General features: G+C 46.6%; 1 protein-coding gene across 3 annotated transcripts in view; it reads left to right on the top strand.

Annotated features, from left to right (window-relative positions):
• ACTN1 (actinin alpha 1) overlaps nucleotides 1–12,945 on the top strand; it is a 97,862-nt gene extending 84,917 nt beyond the window's left edge. Inside the window, exons 12-22 of one of the 3 annotated variants that reach the window (XM_080930613.1) lie at nucleotides 1,722–1,872; nucleotides 2,849–2,957; nucleotides 3,885–4,025; nucleotides 5,410–5,592; nucleotides 5,827–5,961; nucleotides 6,891–7,070; nucleotides 8,134–8,280; nucleotides 9,223–9,303; nucleotides 9,741–9,806; nucleotides 10,905–11,063; nucleotides 12,280–12,945. In XM_080930613.1, the coding sequence (XP_080786739.1) occupies nucleotides 1,722–1,872; nucleotides 2,849–2,957; nucleotides 3,885–4,025; nucleotides 5,410–5,592; nucleotides 5,827–5,961; nucleotides 6,891–7,070; nucleotides 8,134–8,280; nucleotides 9,223–9,303; nucleotides 9,741–9,806; nucleotides 10,905–11,063; nucleotides 12,280–12,438 (1,511 nt within the window). In that variant the 3' untranslated portion in view covers nucleotides 12,439–12,945. The remainder of the gene's footprint in view (nucleotides 1–1,721; nucleotides 1,873–2,848; nucleotides 2,958–3,884; nucleotides 4,026–5,409; nucleotides 5,593–5,826; nucleotides 5,962–6,890; nucleotides 7,071–8,133; nucleotides 8,281–9,222; nucleotides 9,304–9,740; nucleotides 9,807–10,904; nucleotides 11,064–12,279) is intronic. The other 2 variants (XM_080930612.1, XM_080930611.1) reach the window with 2 other exon arrangements.
• The last annotated feature ends 6,257 nt before the right edge of the window (nucleotides 12,946–19,202 follow it).

Below are 19,202 nucleotides of genomic sequence, written 5' to 3'. Positions count from 1 at the left end.
TTCCGTTGGCTTTGGGCTGGGAGTGAACAGGGAGGATCAGTTAGTTCTGTAGTCATCTGGGAGTGGCCTGGCTTGGGAAGAAAATGGCCAGCTAAGTGGGCGCATTTAGGATCCCATATAATTAAGTACAGAGTGGACGGGAATGGTGGCGATGGCCCTGACTCGCCCACTTGCATTTTTTTGTTTTGCTTTATTTTTGTTCTCATTCAAAACGATTTCATGTATCCTTGGCTGACCTAGAACTCACAATGATGACCAGGCTGTCCTGGAACTCAGAGATCCAACTGCCTCTGCCTCCTAGTGCTGGGGTTAAAGGCCTGTACCACCACACCCAGTGGGAATTTATTTCTTGAGACTAAGGAGTTAACCGTAGCCATGAAGGAAATGTGCACAGGGGTATCTGTGGTGATAACTACCACAGGACAAGGTGGGGAGGGGTTGGGTGTGGTGCCCAGCAGAGCAATGAGAAGCTCTGGTGGAGGAATCTGACCAAGAGAATATTCACATCCATGAGTTCTGTGTCTCTAGATTCAACCAACTCTGAAGCAAAATAGTAAGAACAAAAAGGAATTATGTCTGTGTTGAGTTTATGTTTTTTGTCATAATTCCCTGAAGAATATGAATGAATAGTTAGCTATGTAGCATTTATACTTTAAGGAACCTGAGTGGTTTAAAATATAGGGAAGAATATATGGAGATTATATGCATATACTGTGCCATTTTATATAAGGGATTTGAGCATCTTGGGATATCCTTAAGGGTTCTGAAATGAGTTCCCTACAGACCTTGAAGGACCACTATTCCCAGGAAGACCATGAAGCCAAAGTAGAAATTAATAGCATGTGCTGCTAAATAGTTTTAAGGCATAAAACAATTTATATAGGAATAGATAAATGGGTTTGTTTGTAAATTAAATCTAAACTTACTGTGTTGTAATTTTAAAGGGGAATGGGGGGATCCAATACCAGAAAAGAGAAAAATGCTTTACTGATGGGCACAGCTTAGCCCCACAGGCCAAGAAGACACAAACATCCTGTGGTGGTACAGACAAACATGTAAGCCAGGCTGTTTGCCTCTGTCCTGAGAGGCTCCTTCGTGAGGCAGCTTGGAAGCTTTTTAGGGAGGTCATTTTTGTTTCTGCCTTCCTCTCCTGAGAACAGGTTCAAAAATTCAAGAGCTGTCCTTGCCGTAGGCTGGTACATTACTGATGGTCTGAGAAGGATCTAGCCACCAGTGGATGTGATCAGCAGAGGGTATAGATCCCTGGCTACACTGAGACTGTCTGGGAAGGGAAGGGGGGTGTCTCTGCAGAGCTCTCAGGACTCACCCATAGTAACCAGGGCATTCTAATCCTGGGTACTGATGAAGAGCTTTGATTTTATTTTTTTCTGGTTATTTCAGACAGCATATATTTCTGTGTTTCCTGATATTAGCAAGTGAATGTCTGGCTTCATGCATTTCTACATCTTCCTGTATAAACTTCATATACAACTAGTTTAAATGGCCTGGACATCCTCCCTGGAGGCAGTGGTCTTTCAGTCCTTCCCTATATTTGGCTGTTCTTGCTTGATGTTCACTCTTCATAGATTGCTACACAGTGAGCGCCTCCGTGGGAAATACTCTGACAAGCAGAGCTTCTGGGGCTCTAGTGGGATGACTAGACCAAGCATGCTTGCCTGGCTCCTGCTCATCCATGTTTCCCCCACCCTCTCTGGCCTCAGGCAAAGAAGCCATGCTGCGGCAGAAGGATTATGAGACAGCCACCTTGTCCGAGATCAAGGCCCTGCTCAAGAAGCATGAGGCCTTTGAGAGTGACCTCGCTGCCCACCAGGACCGTGTGGAGCAGATCGCGGCCATTGCTCAGGAGCTTAAGTATGCCTGCTCTGACTTCTCTCCCTTTAGTGCCCCTGCATGAGGCTGAGATCTGCTTTCTCAGCTGTGTGGATGAGGGTGGGAAATAAGGGAATATACAGATCGTGCTCGGGGCGGGGGTAGAGTTGTGTCCGTGTAGGAAAGGAGACAATACAGAAGGCAAGGCCCCTTCTTAGTGGGAGAGAGCCCTAACCATTCCATTCTTGTGCACACATTTGGTTATTACCTATCACCAGAGCAAGACCACAGGGTGTCTACACCCTACTTTACTGGATTTTGGCTTTTAATTAATGTTTTTTAGGTTCACATAGGGTTTGTTATTTTATTTTTATTTATTTATTTATTTTGGTCTTGTTTTTAAATTGAGAGAGAGAGAGAGAGAGAGAGAGAGAGAGAGAGAGAGTGTTTTTGTGTGTGTGTGAGTGCGCTTGTGGGCATATGCTCGCCATGGTGCAATGGTGGTCAAAGGACAACTTGAAAAAGTTGATCCCTTCTCTGTTTTTATTGTGGGCTACACGGCTTGAACTCAGGTCTTCAGGCTTGCACACAAGTGCCTTTTTCTTGTCAGCTCAGATTTTGTTTTTGGTTTTCTCTTGAAACAGGGTTCAAACTGTAGCCTAGGCTGGCCTAGAACTCAGTGTGTAGCTCAGGGTAGCCTCACACATGTGGCAATCCTCCTGTCTCAGCACAGGCATGAGTCACCATGCCCAGCTTCCAAGCCTTGGTCCTTGGCTCTGAGCTTTTCCCTTGGACTGTAGCAGCCTCCTGTCACTGGTTAGAGTCACCAACTTTGGATGGGACAGAGACTGTTGGAGGAGAACAGCCACCTTCCCTGCTTCTGGTTTCTTAAAATGCCAAAAGTGCAGGACACTTTCAGTTCCCCCAGCATCCCCAGGAACAGGAACAACAGTCCCCCCCTTAGCCCCCTCAGCCTGTGTCATTGTCACTTGACTCCTTGTCTCCTCCCACTCCACAGTGAGCTGGATTATTACGACTCACCGAGTGTCAACGCTCGTTGCCAAAAGATCTGTGACCAGTGGGACAATCTAGGGGCCCTGACTCAGAAGCGGAGGGAAGCTCTAGAGGTAGGACCCTCTTCCTCGGTTCTCTGCTTTATGAGTCCCCAGGATTCCCTGGACCATCCCTAGCTCTGGCCTATTGGAATGACTCCCTTTGACCAGAATGTGTGAGTGGAGATCTGTTGCTGGACTTTTTGGCTTCTTTGTGGGTTCTTCTTTCTTCCACCCTTCTTCTTCTTCCACCCTTTCTACCCCCTAACACTAGGTAGGAGAGCAAAGGAGATAGAGGGGAAAGGAGTAACATTATTGGTAGACTACCTCCTGCTGCTTAGGGGCATTGAGTTCCTTGGGGGCAAGTTTGATCTTTGCCGTCAGGTTATTAAACTTCTTATTGTTTTTTTCCTTGCACACAACTATTTAACAAACCACAACAACCACTGACCGACAACGCTTCTTGGGGACCTAGCATTTATATGCCCTGTCAAGAGTTCCCAGAATTTCGAATGCCATACACTTGCAGAAACTATCTGCAGCTGACAAAATCATGGCCCTGCCAGAGCATGAAGCGAATCCTAGTCAGCCACTGTGGACAGTCTAGAGCAGCCCGTGTCCCACACATGGGATGGAAACGGATACACATTCCCATAACATTTCTGTTATTTCAAGGAAACCAAAAGTCTCACTTCAGAGCCCCTCCTCCTGTCACTTTAGCTCATCCTGCAGCTCAGTGAACTTGTCAGCCCAGCTCCAGCCTTTTCAAAGTGTCCTATTGTGTAAACCAGACCCTCTTGGGGCCTGGACAAGTTGATTCCAATGTCAGACGCCCTGTCAATTGACAACCAAGATCCAGAGCCACTCAAGAACTGATTCTTTCTGCCTCATCAGCCCAGTGCTCCTAGACCAAGATGGGAGGGGGGTGGGGTCCCTGACTCTGGGTGTCACTGACTCTGGGTGTCACCCTGCTAAACATTCTGCCCCACTTGATACTCCTAGCGAACAGAGAAGCTTCTGGAGACCATCGACCAGCTATACCTGGAGTACGCCAAGAGGGCTGCACCCTTCAACAATTGGATGGAGGGAGCTATGGAGGACCTTCAAGACACCTTCATCGTACACACTATTGAGGAGATTCAGGTAGGCAACCCAAAGAGGCGGGTCCCTGTTAGGATAAGTTGAGGTGCAATATCCTAAGGGTTCCATAGAGTAACAGTATTAGCATATGAGATCACGTGACTTTAAAAAAAAGATTTCTTTATTTTTATGTTGTGTATATGGGTGTTTGCCTGTATGCATGTATGTACACCACTTGGATATGGTGCCCATATTCCCCTGGAACTAGAGTTACAGGTGGTATGTGTATGTACATCATATGTATACCAGGAACTGAACCCTGGTCTTCCGTAAGAGCAGCGAGTGCTCTTAACTGCTGAGTTATCTCTCTAGCTTCTTACCCTACGGGGTCTTTGTACTCACTGTGTACTCCTGGTTAGTCTGGAACTCATGCTCTAGACCATGCTGGCCTCAAACTCACAGAGAGTCCAAGTGCTGGGACTAAAGGAATATGTCACCATACCCAGTCTAGCACTTGCACTATTTTGACAAGGTAATATATGTGCATAGTATAATATCCTAAAGATAAAGGGGTACTAAGGCAAGGTTTTCTTCCCATTGCCCTTTCTGGCCCCCTTTCAGGGGTAAGTAATATAATCTGGATCTCCATTTATATATATGTGTGTATGTGTGTGTGTGTGTGTGTGTGTGTATATATATATATATATATATATATATATATATATATATATATATATATATTTGTATATAGACAAATGCATTATCTATGTGTTCTTTGTACCTTTTCCTTTGTGTACACAAAAAATGTAGACTTTACTATATATCATATCCCAAATCTTAACTTTTAACATTAATCTTGGCGCTCCCATTGGCTCCCATCTTCCTCAATCTTTTATGTAATTATAGAACATTAGATCAAAATGTTTGTAGGAGCTAAGGATATAGCTCCGTTGTTATCATGCTTGTCTAGCATACATGAAGCCCCGAGTCCAATTCCAACCACTGCATAAAATGATTATGTTGACGTATGTCTTTAATCATCGCATTCTCAAGGTAGAGGAAGAAAAAGGGATTTTTTCAAGAAGCTGAAGGAACTAGTGTTGGAAGAGGTCACCTGGGGAGCAGGGCTTGCCTTACCCCCATCTCACTGATCTGATGATACGGTATTGAACATCCCTGAACAGTGACTGCCGAGTGTACCAGCCCTCAGGATACAGATGTTGCCTAGCCGGTTTTGCCTTTGCCTTTCTCTAGCTATCCTGCCTTGCTGGTTCTCTGCCTTAAGAACTTGGTTTGATGTCTCCAGGTCTCCTCTAGGTGTGGAACTTGGCCCTCAGGGCCCTTCAACCCTTTCTTTGCTACCTCTTGGACTCACTTTGTTTACTGTGTCTGAGGAGAGCCCTGACTCCCCTGAGTATCAGTACTAATCATGCCATTGTCTATCCAGGGACTGACCACAGCTCATGAGCAGTTCAAGGCCACCCTCCCGGATGCAGACAAGGAACGCCTGGCCATCTTGGGCATCCACAATGAAGTGTCTAAGATTGTCCAGACCTATCATGTCAACATGGCAGGCACCAACCCCTATACAACCATCACGCCTCAGGAGATCAATGGCAAATGGGACCATGTGAGTTGAAGGGCAGATGGGCATAGGCCGAGCCATTGTCCATTTGTTAAGAGAGGGATTTTTATCTTTATCTCATTGATTTTCATTTCTTTATCAGTGAATGAATTTTTAGTCCAAGTTGACATCCTCACTCTTGCTGCGTTCTGACTTACCTCTTTCCCTCAGTGGAGCCCCCATTTTTTCACCTGAGAGGTGTCTGGCCTACCCACAGAGTTCCTTGTTTTCCCACCCCAGGTACGGCAGCTGGTGCCCCGGAGGGACCAGGCTCTAACGGAGGAGCATGCGAGGCAGCAGCACAATGAGAGGTTACGGAAGCAGTTTGGGGCACAAGCCAATGTCATTGGGCCCTGGATCCAGACCAAGATGGAGGTGAGTTTTGTCAGGGGAAGCAGACTGGGAATGTTCTTTCTCTTTCTACTTAACACCATTCCAGCCAGCCTTACTAGTAAGGACCGACGTCCCGAGGTCCGAACCCATGATTATTTAGTTGCAGGGAATGCTGATGGCTCGGTCCCTGTGTCTGATTGGAACAAAGTAGGATGATATTAAGGAACTACCTATGAAAGTTCCACGGGAAGAGCAGCTGAATGCCTTGGTCAGCTCAGGCCTTCTGGGTTGTCTTTTCTCTTTTACTATTCTCCTGGCAGTGGGGCCTGATTCTTTTCAGAAAGAAAGCCGAGCCTCTCAACAGGTATAAAATATTTCATAGGATGGAGAGGATCGATCAAAGGAGGAGCATGGCCAGAGTGTGATCACTGAACATCTTGTGTGTGGTGTCCATATCAAGTGTGTGTGGGTGTACACATACACACATACATGCACTCTAGCACACATGCACACACACTCAATGGCATGCATCCCCAAGATGCTTGTAAATGCTTGATACATTTTAACAGGACTGAACTAAATGAACAAAACTGCTTTCACCAAGAACCACTCACATGTGTGAGTGGCTGGCAGAAGTGTGCATTAGGCCTGGCTCCTGGGGGTGAGCGGGTATCAGTAGGGACTGGACAGCCATCCTAGGAGGCAAAACAACAGGGTTGTAGAGGAGGTACATCAGGTGAATTGAGAAATATGAGGGGTCCTGGCTCATCATGAGGTAGTTGGGAGATGGTTGGGTATCATTATAGGATGCAGCTTCCCTACCAGAGAACATCCCTGTTAAATATCTTTTCCTGATGAGTGTTGCCAGTGCTAACCTCTTTAGGGCTAGGAGAGGTGACCATAGGGACCGGTCCCTGCCCCAGGAGTGCAGAGTAGGGTGGTATGACAAGACATCTCCTTCTGATGAGCAGGAGATTGGGAGGATCTCCATTGAGATGCACGGTACCCTGGAGGACCAGCTCAGCCACCTGCGGCAGTATGAGAAGAGCATCGTCAATTATAAGCCAAAGATAGACCAGCTGGAGGGCGACCACCAGCTCATCCAGGAAGCACTTATCTTCGACAACAAGCACACCAACTACACCATGGAGGTAAATAGGCCTGGCCCTACTCTGGGAGGGATCTTGGGGTTCTTCCTATCCTCCATGTGGGGCAGCATCTCCCAGTGAATCAGGCTAGAGGAGGAGTATGCTCTCTCTGCCCCTGAAACTCCGCCCCTTCAATCTGCAGTACCTTCTGGATGTCAGAGAACATGTTGCAAGTGTACACATCTTGTCCCTAACTAGAACTTAATGAGCCTTCATTTTTAACAAGCACTCTCCAGTGATTTTAATGCTCATGGGCTCAAGATCTCATTGGCTTGGGTACCTGCTTCCTAAATGATGTTAGCTGGTTCATTCCTTATCAACAGGACATGTTCTGAGGTTTGCCTTGTTAACTGGTCTCCTGTTGTTCACATAGGAGATGCTTCAGTGTTCCTATGTAGTCATGGAGACCACCATGGTGTATTTGGCTTGTCATTGACCAGAAGGCCATTATATGGTGCCTGCTGTATTGGTTTCTATCAAAGGTTTATTTGTGGATGTATATGCCTGTATGTGTGGCTGTGGGGTAGGTCTTGCAGGGATGGAGGCATTCTGGTTTTTGTTTTGTTTTGTTTTGTTTAAAGCTTTTCCCACCACAAAATCTACCTTCTTCACTAGCAGAGTTCCAATGGCAAATCCAGGTCTTGTTGCTTTTCCAGGCAAAGGCCTGTTCCTTCCAGCCCCTTTGAGGCCTTCCATCCTGATAGAGTGCTGTGTCCCTCCTGATGGTGATACTGTAACTCCAGATAGATGATCAAGCTAACTGTTTGGTCTTTAAAATATTATTTTTATTTTATGGCTCTGAGTATTTTGCCTGAGGGAATGTCTGTGCACCTTGTCTGTTCTTGGTGTTCGGGAAGGCCTGGAACTAGAATTATAGATAGTTGAGAGCTGCCATAAGGGGTCTGACAATTGAACCTCTGGAAGAGCAACAAATGCTCTTAGCCACTGAGCCATCTCTCCATCCCCTACTTTTGCCATTTCTGAGTTGAGAGGAAGAATAGTTAGTTGGAGAGCCTGGAGCCCAGATCTGGCACTCCTTTCTGATGTGCTCATTTCTTACTCCTAGCACATCCGTGTGGGCTGGGAACAGCTGCTCACCACCATTGCCAGGACCATCAATGAAGTGGAGAACCAGATCTTGACCCGGGATGCCAAAGGCATCAGCCAAGAACAGATGAATGAATTCCGGGCCTCCTTCAACCACTTTGACCGGGTGAGAGCCCCCATCCTTGCTCACCTAGAGTGGCCTCCAACCCCCGACCCAGAGCCCTGGAGGGCATTGCCCAGGGCATGAGCCTGGTCCTTAGGTAGGTGAGGAGGAGAGAGGGGAAGAAACTGGTAACAGCCTGCCCTGACTCAGTATACCCCACAGAGCCAGGCTTTCTGAGCTGACCTTGGAAACCCCACTTTGCCCTGCAAACCTTCATGGTGTTCCTAGAGAGAATGCTAATATTGTGGGTGAGGAGAGGAGAAGTGCCTCTTCCAGCGTTACTCTTTGTCTCCTGTGAGAAATCAACCCTTGAAAATGAGGCTGCCAGAGCCATAAGTAAAACCCTGTCCTGTGGCTATGGGGACTGTCCCTTACCTATGCCCCTACCCCAGCTGCCTTTGGGACCCGCTGTTGGGGACATTAGAGTCCACTATCCTGGGTTCTCGTGTCAGCTTCAGGACAGGCTGCATTGTCAGTGGGCTGCACATTCCCAGTGCCCTGAGCTTGGGGACAGCCACAAGGGAGGTGGGGCATGAGGTCAGGTGCTCTCTCACCACCCTGCCTGCTTCAGTGCCCTCCAGGTACCTGGCGAGGTGGGGGGGTAGGGTTCTGGGAGACATCAGGTCACCTGGGGCACTTCTGGGAGCTTCTCACCCTTGTGGCTCATCATGTTACCCTCTGGCCCTGCTTTCCCAAGCAGGACTATGTATGCCAGGGACAGGGCCCCCCTCTGGAACCTTGTCTGTGTGTCTAACTGTGTGCACTTTTATTTCCCCTTTCCCCCACCCTTCCCCTCCACCCTCTCCATCCGCATGCCTTTGTCCCTGTGTCTCCCCACACACACCACCTTCCACCCTGGGGCATGGCCCACCCTCCCCACCCCCCCTCACGACCTCCTCTTCCCTGGCACCGCATGGCTCGCTGCCTGGCGCACCACGGCCCCAGGATCACTCCGGCACGTTGGGTCCCGAAGAGTTCAAAGCCTGCCTCATCAGCTTGGGTTATGATATTGGCAACGACCCCCAGGTACTCGCCTCCTGCATGGAGCACGCTCAAGGGTGGCCTCTGGGGCGAGAAATAACGCATTTCTCCTTTTTTTCTTCTCTCTCTGTCTGACTCTCCCTGTCCCCCTTCCTGTGGGCCATGGGGCTCATCCTCTTCTGCTATCCCTGCCTGCCCCCTGTCGGGTTCCTCTGACTTCCGACCTCTGCCTTCAACTATCTTTCCTGGGAACCTGCTTGGGTATCCGCCTCTTCTCCCTCGTCACGTCTCTTCTGTGGACTGGACTTCCGCATTTCTTTGCTCTGGTCTCCTTCGACATGTTCCTCCTCCTACCTTCCTCGGCTCCTCCTAATCTTCACACCATAAACCGGGCCCTTCCTTTCCACTGTCTTCCTGGCCTCTGGCTGGCTCCTCCTCCCACCTGTCTGTCCCTCCTGTGTCTTGGTGCCACTGCCCCACAGAAGAAGACAGGCATGATGGACACGGACGATTTCCGCGCCTGCCTTATCTCCATGGGTTACAACATGGTAACGTAGACCCCATCCTCCATCTGCCAGGCTCTCTGTTGCCCTGGCCAGGAGGCAGCCACCTGACTGAAGAAGCTAAGTCTTAGTAATGGTGGATGCAAGCTCTTAGGTTAGAACTGTCCTCCTCAGGGGGAAGTCCCTTATCGCCACCATTCTTGGGAAAGATGGCATCTGAAAACCAGCCCACCCACGGGGCCAGGGTGTGGCTGGGAGGCTTGGCCTCCTCCTTATGGTCTCTGACCAGTTTATCTTATGGTACTTACTGTGGACAGCTAACCCCAAGGCTTACGGAATGATAACTTTGCTTTGTCGTCTATGAGAATGGAGGGTTATACTTCTGCCCCATAAGAACTCCATCCAGACCTGCCACCACTCAGACTGGGCAAGGCCTTTCTCTAACCTTGTTCTGTCCCCTCTGCACCCAGCTTTCTGAGCAGGATAGGACCTTAGCTAGACAGATGGGTATCCATTGAACCAATACAGAGCCCATGGGATGCCTAGAAGTGTACTCAGCAAATCCCATATTGCTATCAATAGCTTGTGGTCTCAGTCGGAGTGAGGAAACCTCACAAAGCCGTTGTAAGAGTTAAGTAAAGTGATCGAGAGTGCACATGTCTGGCACAGAATATTGAGGAAACAGCAAATGTTGGAACCAGACTGTGTGAGTCCTAATTCTAGTTCCTACTTAGCTGTATGACCTTGGGCAAGTTACTTAGCCTATCTGGGCCTCAGATTTCCCATACAATGAGAATGCTATGATTTTTATTCAGTTGTGATGATAAGATGAATTCAGAACACTAGCTGGCCTATAATACATACAGTACATGCTGTATGGGTGTTAGCCATTGCTGATGTTACTGTCATTATACTTAATACTACCATCATTTTCTGTAAAGGAAACCCAAGGCTCTGTAGGGGGTGGGAAGTCCTGAGACTCCCAACTATTGACTTACTTTCGCATCCTGGGGCAACCCAAGCCAGATCAGAGGTCTGTTGTGCCCTCCTGTTCCAACCATAGGCTACTTAGGGCTGGAGGTACACCTGAGATGCCCCAGTCGGCTGTTAGGGTGACAGGTGTGGGTTGGCTGTTTCCTCCAGGGAGAGGCAGAATTTGCCCGAATCATGAGCATTGTAGACCCCAACCGATTGGGGGTAGTGACGTTCCAGGCCTTCATCGACTTCATGTCCCGAGAGACGGCAGACACAGATACGGCAGATCAGGTCATGGCTTCCTTCAAGATCCTGGCTGGAGATAAGGTGGGTCTCTTGTGGCTCGGGCACTGTTTGGTCACAGAGTTGGGATATGAGCATCCCAGTCACTCCTCTCAGGGTCCCGTTGGGTCTTGTGCATCTCTGCCCATTAGGACATGGTGTAAGTATTGCAAGGAACCCAGCAAGTCAGCAAAAACCACGTGTGTTGAGTGGGAAGGAAGATGTAGAGTAGTTGGAATATGTAGGACCCTCAGATGCCATCTAGTTGCAGTGACTAAATTTGTAAAGGAAAAAAGCTCAGAAAGAGGAAACCTGACTTCTGCAGTAAACAGCCCCATTTCTTTCTCATTCTGAGCCCCAAAGGTCTCAAGGTTGAAGGGCTTGTAGCTGTCAAGTCTTTGGTAAATCCTAGAGCAGCTATTCGCAACCTTCCTAATGCTGCGACCCTTCGACACAGCTCCTCATATTGTAGTGACCCTCTAACCATAAAATTATTTTGTTGCTACTAAATAACTGTAATTTTGCTTCTGTTATGAGTTGTATCAGAAGTATGAATGTAGTAAATATCTAATATGCAACACTGTGAAAAGGTCATTGGACCCGCAGGTTAGAACCACTGTCTTAGACCCTTCAGCTCCTAAAAAACAACTTCCATATTGACTTACCCAGTGGGGAAGGAAAAGAAACCAGAGGCCCAGACTGGGAATGGGCTGCGATGTGTGGCAAGGCCCACAGTCCTGTAGACCAGTTAATGAAAACGGCCTAAAATGAACATTCCTTTTATTCTGCGGGACACTCACGATTAGACACGGGCGGAGGTCTCTAAAGAGGCCAGTTGGGTGGATGTGGAAGGCTCCTAGGAATTTAGGAGTCCTGCCAACGGACCTGTTGCTGAGCCAGCACGTGATTACTGTAAACCAGTATAATGAATGAAAAGAGTCCGGGTAAAATAGCTTTGGAAGGAAGTTGAAGTAGTTACTAGAATGGAAAACATGATGTGTTTAAAATACCATATACATATGATATATAATTTGTAAATATATAATATGTACTTAAAATATGTCTACATACATACAGATGTCTGTGTTATATGTATACATGCATGTATTGTACGGATCAAGCAGATCTAGGAGAGGAAACAAAAAAACCCACAGGTTTCTAAAACATTCCTGGCGAGTTTACGACCTAGTTGATGCCGCAATGCCGCGTTGCTTTCCGGCGGCTGCCGGATTTTGCGACCATGACCATGCTTTCTCCGCAGAATTACATCACGATGGACGAGCTGCGTCGCGAGCTGCCACCTGACCAAGCCGAGTACTGCATCGCGAGAATGGCCCCTTACGCAGGCCCAGACTCCGTGCCCGGTGCTCTAGACTACATGTCCTTCTCAACAGCGCTGTATGGCGAGAGTGACCTCTAACTCGCCCCTGCCTTCCCCCCACCCTGGCCTTCTGCGCGTGCGCCCCACCCTGCTCTTCCTCCGCCCAGTCTGGCTGTCTGGGTTTGGTTTCAGCTCAGCCACCAAGGGGACAGAGCTCCAACCCAGGTGGCACCGAGCCTTCCTACCCACAAAGTGACAGTTTACAAAATTATTTTCTGCAAAAAAGGAAAAAAAAAATAGTTACATTAAAAAAAGTTAAAAAAAAAACCAAAAAACTACATATTTTATTATAGAAAAAAGTATTTTTTTCTCCACCAGTCTTAAATGGAAAAAAAGAAAAAAAATAACTATTTGCACCGAAATGTTTTTGTTGTGACATAGGAAAATATCCAAGCACAAAGTTATATTCCATTCTTTTTACTGAATTTTTTTTCCTGCTACCTGTTCCGTCTGCTGTAATCATTTCTCTAATTTCATGTCCACTTGGGGGTGGGGTAGGTGGGTACTCTTGTCAGAGGCACACTGGTGCATGTGTGTTTGCCAGCTCACTTGTCCATGAGAATATTTTATGATATTAAAGAAAACCTTTTGAAATGGCTGCTTTTCCAAGAAGATAATTCATGGCTTCTCATTTTTAAGTCTCCTCAAAAGTGTGGCTGGCTTGTTTTATGACTGCAGAGTTGTTTTTCGTTTTTTTTTTTGTTTTGTTTTGTTTTTTTTTTTTTTTGTTTTGTTTTTTTTTTAATTTTGAATATTGCCTATTAACGATAGGACAAACTTGGAGATTATGATGATGCTTGGCACAGACTGTATTAAAACAACACTCCCATGACATTACTTTGCTCGTTCCTTTTGCTGACTTCCAGAAGTGGGGGGTAGGTTGTGTCAGGAATGGAGCCTGGTATGGTCAGTCTTCTTTATTTTGAAAAGGAAAAGATGGTCTCCCTGATGTACTGGGGGTTAAAAGGTCACGAGTGCATGAAGGATACCCTGATGAAAAGCCCCAGGCTCTGAATTCAGTCTCTAGAGATGCACCACAGATAGCAGCTAATGGTGTCCTGACAATGCAGATTGCCAGAACTTACCCCCCCCATCCAAACATATAATGATAAGCTTCAACTTATCATTTATCGTCTAAGTATATGAGCCTGTTGTTAGAAGTCCTGTTCCCTTTCTTCTTCTTCAATGAGTTCAGAGCAACACAAAGTGGATCAAGGTTAAAATAACTTAGCAAGTAGAGTTGTATCAATGTGTTTGGGAGTTCTGCCTGGAGTCAGTTTTAAAATCCCTGGCTGTGTCCCCTAAAACTGGTGTGCTGGCTCTGCCATGTTCTCGGTCACTAAGTGGCTCTGTTACAAAGGTGAGGGTGGAGTGCTGAGAACCCCAGTCTGCATGTGTGTTGGCTGTGGCCAATCTAATTTCCACCCCAAAGATTCTGTTCAGTTGGAAGAACCACTTAAAAGTAGGCCAGTGGGTAGGGAGGGCTCTGCCACCAAGCCTGAAGGTCTGAGTTTGAACCCTGGAACCCACATGGTAAAGAGTACCAACTCTCAAAAGTTGTCCTCTGACACATGGATGTGCACAAAAATGCTCACATGCACCAAAAAGTTAGATTTAAGATTTTTTAAAAAATAGGACAATCCTTAGCATAGCATTAACTGCAGTTAGGGGGACTAAAACCATCAGAGCTTTCTCGGCTGAACTAGAGAAGTCTATGGTGAAACCTTGTAGGGATTGGTCCACGGGACATTCTTGAGCTCTGAGTCTGGTGTGGCTGCTAGGCCACTGAGAATACTAGGTGAAGGACTGGCACTTGCCTTGGGAAACTTATGCATTTCCCCTTAAACAGTAGGAAGCTTGGAAGATAATAACATTTTGATGCTCCAGTTTCTAAAGGTGTGGTTAATCTATGTTTAACAGTGCTTTAAAGAATATATTTTTGAGCATTTGTTTACTGGAGATTAGGGGTCATGTGTATACCTCAGAAGGTCACGGGATGACTTGGAATTGGCTCTTTCCTTCTAACGTGGGTTCCAGAGATCAAACTCAGATTACCAAGCTTGGTGGCAAGTCTTTACTTGGTGACTGGTCCTTCATCAGTGTTTATTTTTAACAATCACATAAGTCATTTGAACAAAAGTGTGCCCACCAGGTTATCCCATAAATTAGTTTTTAGTCTGTTGAGGATAAAGATCTTTAACCTAGGTTCTCTTTCATCGCTGAGCATGCATCCCAGAGCCTTGTGTAACACTCCACCACTGAGTTAGTTTCTCCCCCTCTTCAAACATTTAAGGCCATCATACACATCTTGTGGTTTTGTTTTGTTTTTTTTTTTTTAATCATTTGTTCATTTTAACAGATTTGGTTTCTCCCCCAAAACAACCCCATCAGCAAACCTCATTAAACTCCTCTGAACATTTAAACCATAATTACAAGTTTTAATGGTTTTTCCCCGGGATGTTAGACTCCAGAGACATCTTGCTGAGCACAAAACAACTGAAAATGTTATACGTATAATAAATCAATTCCTGTGAGAAGTCTGATGCTGCTTGACTAACATCCCCTCCCACTGCCAAAATTAAAATCACGTGCCTGACTTAGTCACGTATTTTAGACTAAAACCACAAAACCAATGCATGGCAGCCCCTTTTATTTGTTTGTGACAGTTGGTCATGATGGGGACAAATCAAACACCAGAACTTCAGTCCTGGTTATTTATTTGTTTATTTTAGATTCAAAGTCCTGTACTACATGTCTCTACTTTTGAGGTTGTTACGTACCACGTGGACTTTGTAACCAGGCACGTGACAACCATCTTCGGGGCTGTTGCACTTAAGGTCATTCAAGGTGAACCCCATCTCTTAATAGAAGCTGTCTGCCTATCACCAGATGGTCCAGCCTGCCTTTCATCACTTGTCCCTGGACATCTTGTGTCTTATCCTTGGTCAGTACTTCAGCTTACTCTAAATGCTTGGATGGCATTCCTTTCTGTGACCCTGCTAGCAGCTAGCTCTTCTGTCTGTGGGAAGCTTCTCTTTCTTGCCTGCTCAGATGACACGTTTTAACTTTACATCTTCATCCATCTCAGACCCTACTTCTTTGGGAACTGTTGACTGCCCCACAAGGCTGGTCTGTGGATATGGCGCCTCTTTCTGACTCACCAGCACCTTCGAAACCCCAAATGACTATTCTGAGCACCCAGGCTGACTCAGTGCTGTTTCCATTGCTAGACTATCTCTAAGTTTCCCTCTGGGCACAAACTCAGTAGCCAGAGTGCAGTCACTTGGCTAGTGAGTACTGAGTGTGTTATCCAGCTTTCTATCAGAATGATGAAATACACAGAGTAATCTAAGAGAGATGCTTGACTCATGACTCTGGAGGTTCCAATCCATAATCACTTGGCCCTGTTGCCTCTGGGCCTGTAGCAAGGTAGCACATGGTGGGGAGCACATGCTGAAGGAGGTATGTGCTAGCTGCAGCCAGGCAGCAGAGGTTTCCTTCTACAAAGCTCCACTTGAGGGTCCACCCATTTCACACGGTACCCCAGGCTGTAGCAGGGCTGTCGATACATGGCCTTTGTGGGACATTTCTGATCTAACCCCACAGCACCAGGTTAGAGAGGGCAGCTGCTTCAGAGAGGCAATGGAGATGTGGCAAGTTCCACCTTTTGTTGTATCCACAGGTGGGGAGGCTACTTACTATCTAAAAAGAGAAGAGTCATAGAAATACAACCGCCAACACAAGAGGACCCTTTGTCAATGACATGGACTAGCTAGCCAGCTCAGCCATATATGGTAGGCTTTAGAATGATGAGGAATACAAGCGCTAGAAGGGGAGGTTCCATGTAGGACCAGACACAGAATCTGGAAAGCCTTGAGGTCCTGCTTTCTCTTGCTGTTGTTCTGTGGGTGTCCCTTTTCTCCTCCAAGCCCCACTTTCTGTGCTCATGACTTCCTGAGGGACAGAGGCTAACCCCACAGAAGCTAGTGCCAATCCCAAATTTCCAGAACACACTTGGACTGGTCTGGTCTGTTTGGTGGCGGCTTTTGCTCATTGGTTAGGTAGGGTAGCATCCTCACTATAAGGGGACCTTGTCAGAGCTATTTCAGCCCATCAGTTTCCTGTTTTGTCAGCTCTGAAACCAAGGTGCAACTTGCCATCAGTCAGACCAGATGCCTTCAGTAAGACATGCAGCATTGTCAGAGCTGGCCAAGTAGCCGCCTGGGGAGAACAGGACCCTGTACAACCTGCTGACTGTCACATGCGGCATTCGAGGAAAGTGTGTGAACAAAAGCACTCCAAGCCTGACAGGGTTGGGCTCTGAGCTTAATGACATGGTAATGGTTAATGAGGTACATACTGACAAAGGTCAAAACCAGGCCTATGGTCTACACCATTGGTGAATACATGAATAAAACTCTAAATATGAAAACACTGTTGCAGTTTAACTAGCTACACTTTCTTTTGTCTTTTGAGACAGGGTCTCATGTGACCCACAGGCTGGCCTTGAATTTGCTAACAGGTTGGGGGAGTTGCTCCTGACCTCTACAGGAAGTCACCCTCATAATTTAAAAAAATGAAATTAAAAACCAGCTACACAGTGGTGACACATGCCTTTAATCTCAGCAATTGGGAGGCAGAGGCAGGCAGATCTCCAGGTTTGAGGCCAGCCTGCTTTACAGAGTGGTTTTCAGGATAGCCAGGGCTACACAAGGAAACTAACTCAGGAAATAAAATTTAAAAAATAAACAAAAACCAATTTTTAAGAAAGCTAGAATCCCAGCACTCAGGAGGCAGAAGCAGCCTGGTCTTTAAGGCCAGCCTAGGCTACATAGCCAGTTCCAGGCTAGCCAGAGCTACATAGACCAAACCAACCAAATAAGAACAACAAAACCAGCAAGATATCCAGTGACAGTATACAACATGAGCATGGGGCAGTGGGCGCCACCCTCTCAAAGGAGAATGAGAGGGGTATTGATATGGATGTAAAGTGAATAAAAAAGGATTTTATATTTGTGTGTGTGTGTATGTGTGTGTGTGTGCCCCCATGGAAGCCAGAAGAGGATACTATAACTCTCTGCACCTGGAGTTACAGATAGTTGTGAATCATCATATGGGTCCAGGGAAACTGAACCCAGGTAATCTGCAAGAGCAAACATTTTTAACTGCTAAGCTATCGCTCCATCCCCTGGGATATTTTTTTAGCCATAAATTAATGCCAACATTTTATTATACATTTTACTTTTCAGAGACAGAGAGTCTCAGAACAAGCTATCCTCAAATTTACTGTATAGTTGAGGATGGCCACGAACTCCTGATACTCTGTTTCCCAAATGCTGGGGTTACAGTATGTGCTCCCACACCAGGCTTAACATAGACTTCCCCATTATCCCTTGCTGGCCATCTTTTCCAATCATTCTGTCTTCATTGGAAGCGCCCTTGAGTTCTACTCTCCTAACAACGCCAGAGGTTTGCTAACTAATCTGGGAGCTGACTTCTGAAAGTCATTTTAAAAGGTGGTATGCGATAGATGTGGTAGCTCAGAGGAGGCTGAGGTGGGAGGAGCACTGTGAGTTCGGGACAAATGGCACAGGTAACAGGTGGGCGTAGAGAAGCCCAGCCTCAGCCTAGCTCTATGAAGATGCTGTTACATGAATGGTTTTTATGTGAGATGAACGGGTTGAATACCAAATGGAAGGTACAGTACAAAGATGTCTCGGCTCTTGCTAAAATTTAGGCAGTCTGCATTTCAAGTCCCAGAGGGCACTTGACAGCCGGGCTTTGCAGTCAGAGGCTCCTCCCTCTAGAGATCTAAGTGAGCATGCTCAGTTCTTCACAGCTTATCTGGTTGGTCCCGTCTTGGTCAACACGTTTCCCTGGTGATTTGGACTCGTCAAACCCACAGTCCTAGCAAAGCCACTAAGGCAAACGGGAGAATGAGAGCTGAAAAAAACTCTTGGGCCACGCTGATGGCAGCAATTTGATAAAATTATGTATTTCCTAAGGATAAAGTTAAGGCCTGGAACTTGGGAAAACAGCAGCAAAGCAAAACAAAACAAATCCCAAACAGACAGACAGACAAAAGCCAGCTCTTCAAGTGGAAAGTGTGGATTCTGAATTTAACGAGTCCACAGTGTGTTGAAGCACTTAGCTAGGGCTGCTCCTTAACTTGGAAGTTACTGGTGGCACCTTTCCGCACCCCACCATGTCTGCACAAGACCCTTCCTCATTCAAGCTTATGTGGATTTCAAATACTCATACCCAAAAGGCCTACTCAGTGTCATAAGGAGAAAGGAGAAGGAAGTGGGAAACACCCGATAATACAAAAACCAGGATTTGTGGTTAATTTGGTACCTTTTTTTGGTCTCTTCTTGCCCATCCAGAATATTTTGTCTAGGAGAAGACCCGCAGGGCTCTAATGAAGGCAATTTTCACTTGGTAAAGGGAGAAGGGGCGGAGCCCAACGTGGCAACAGAAGAAATGCAGTAGGACTAGAGAAGGAAGGATAAGCCAGTGGATGGTGCGACCCTTTCATACAGTTCCTCGTGTTGTGGTGACCTCCAACCATACAATTTCCTGCTACTGTTACGAATCATAATGTAAATATCTATGTTTTCTGACGGTCTTAGGCAACCCCTGCAAAAGGGTCCTTTAACCCACAGGGTGAGAAACAGGGTTTGTTAGAGGTTTCATTGGCCTAGCCAAATACTAACATGAAGAGAACGAAAATCGCCGCGTGGAAAGGCCTAAGAGCACAGCCCCAGCCTTTCTGTTGACAAGTGGGGACCTGGAGTGTTTCTGGC

The sequence above is a fragment of the Micromys minutus genome (assembly GCF_963924665.1).
Source record: "Micromys minutus genome assembly, chromosome: 1".
NCBI classification, from domain to species: Eukaryota; Metazoa; Chordata; class Mammalia; order Rodentia; family Muridae; genus Micromys; species Micromys minutus.
The sequence above is the reverse complement of the archived record's forward strand: the minus strand, read 5'-3'. Positions and strand labels throughout refer to the sequence as shown.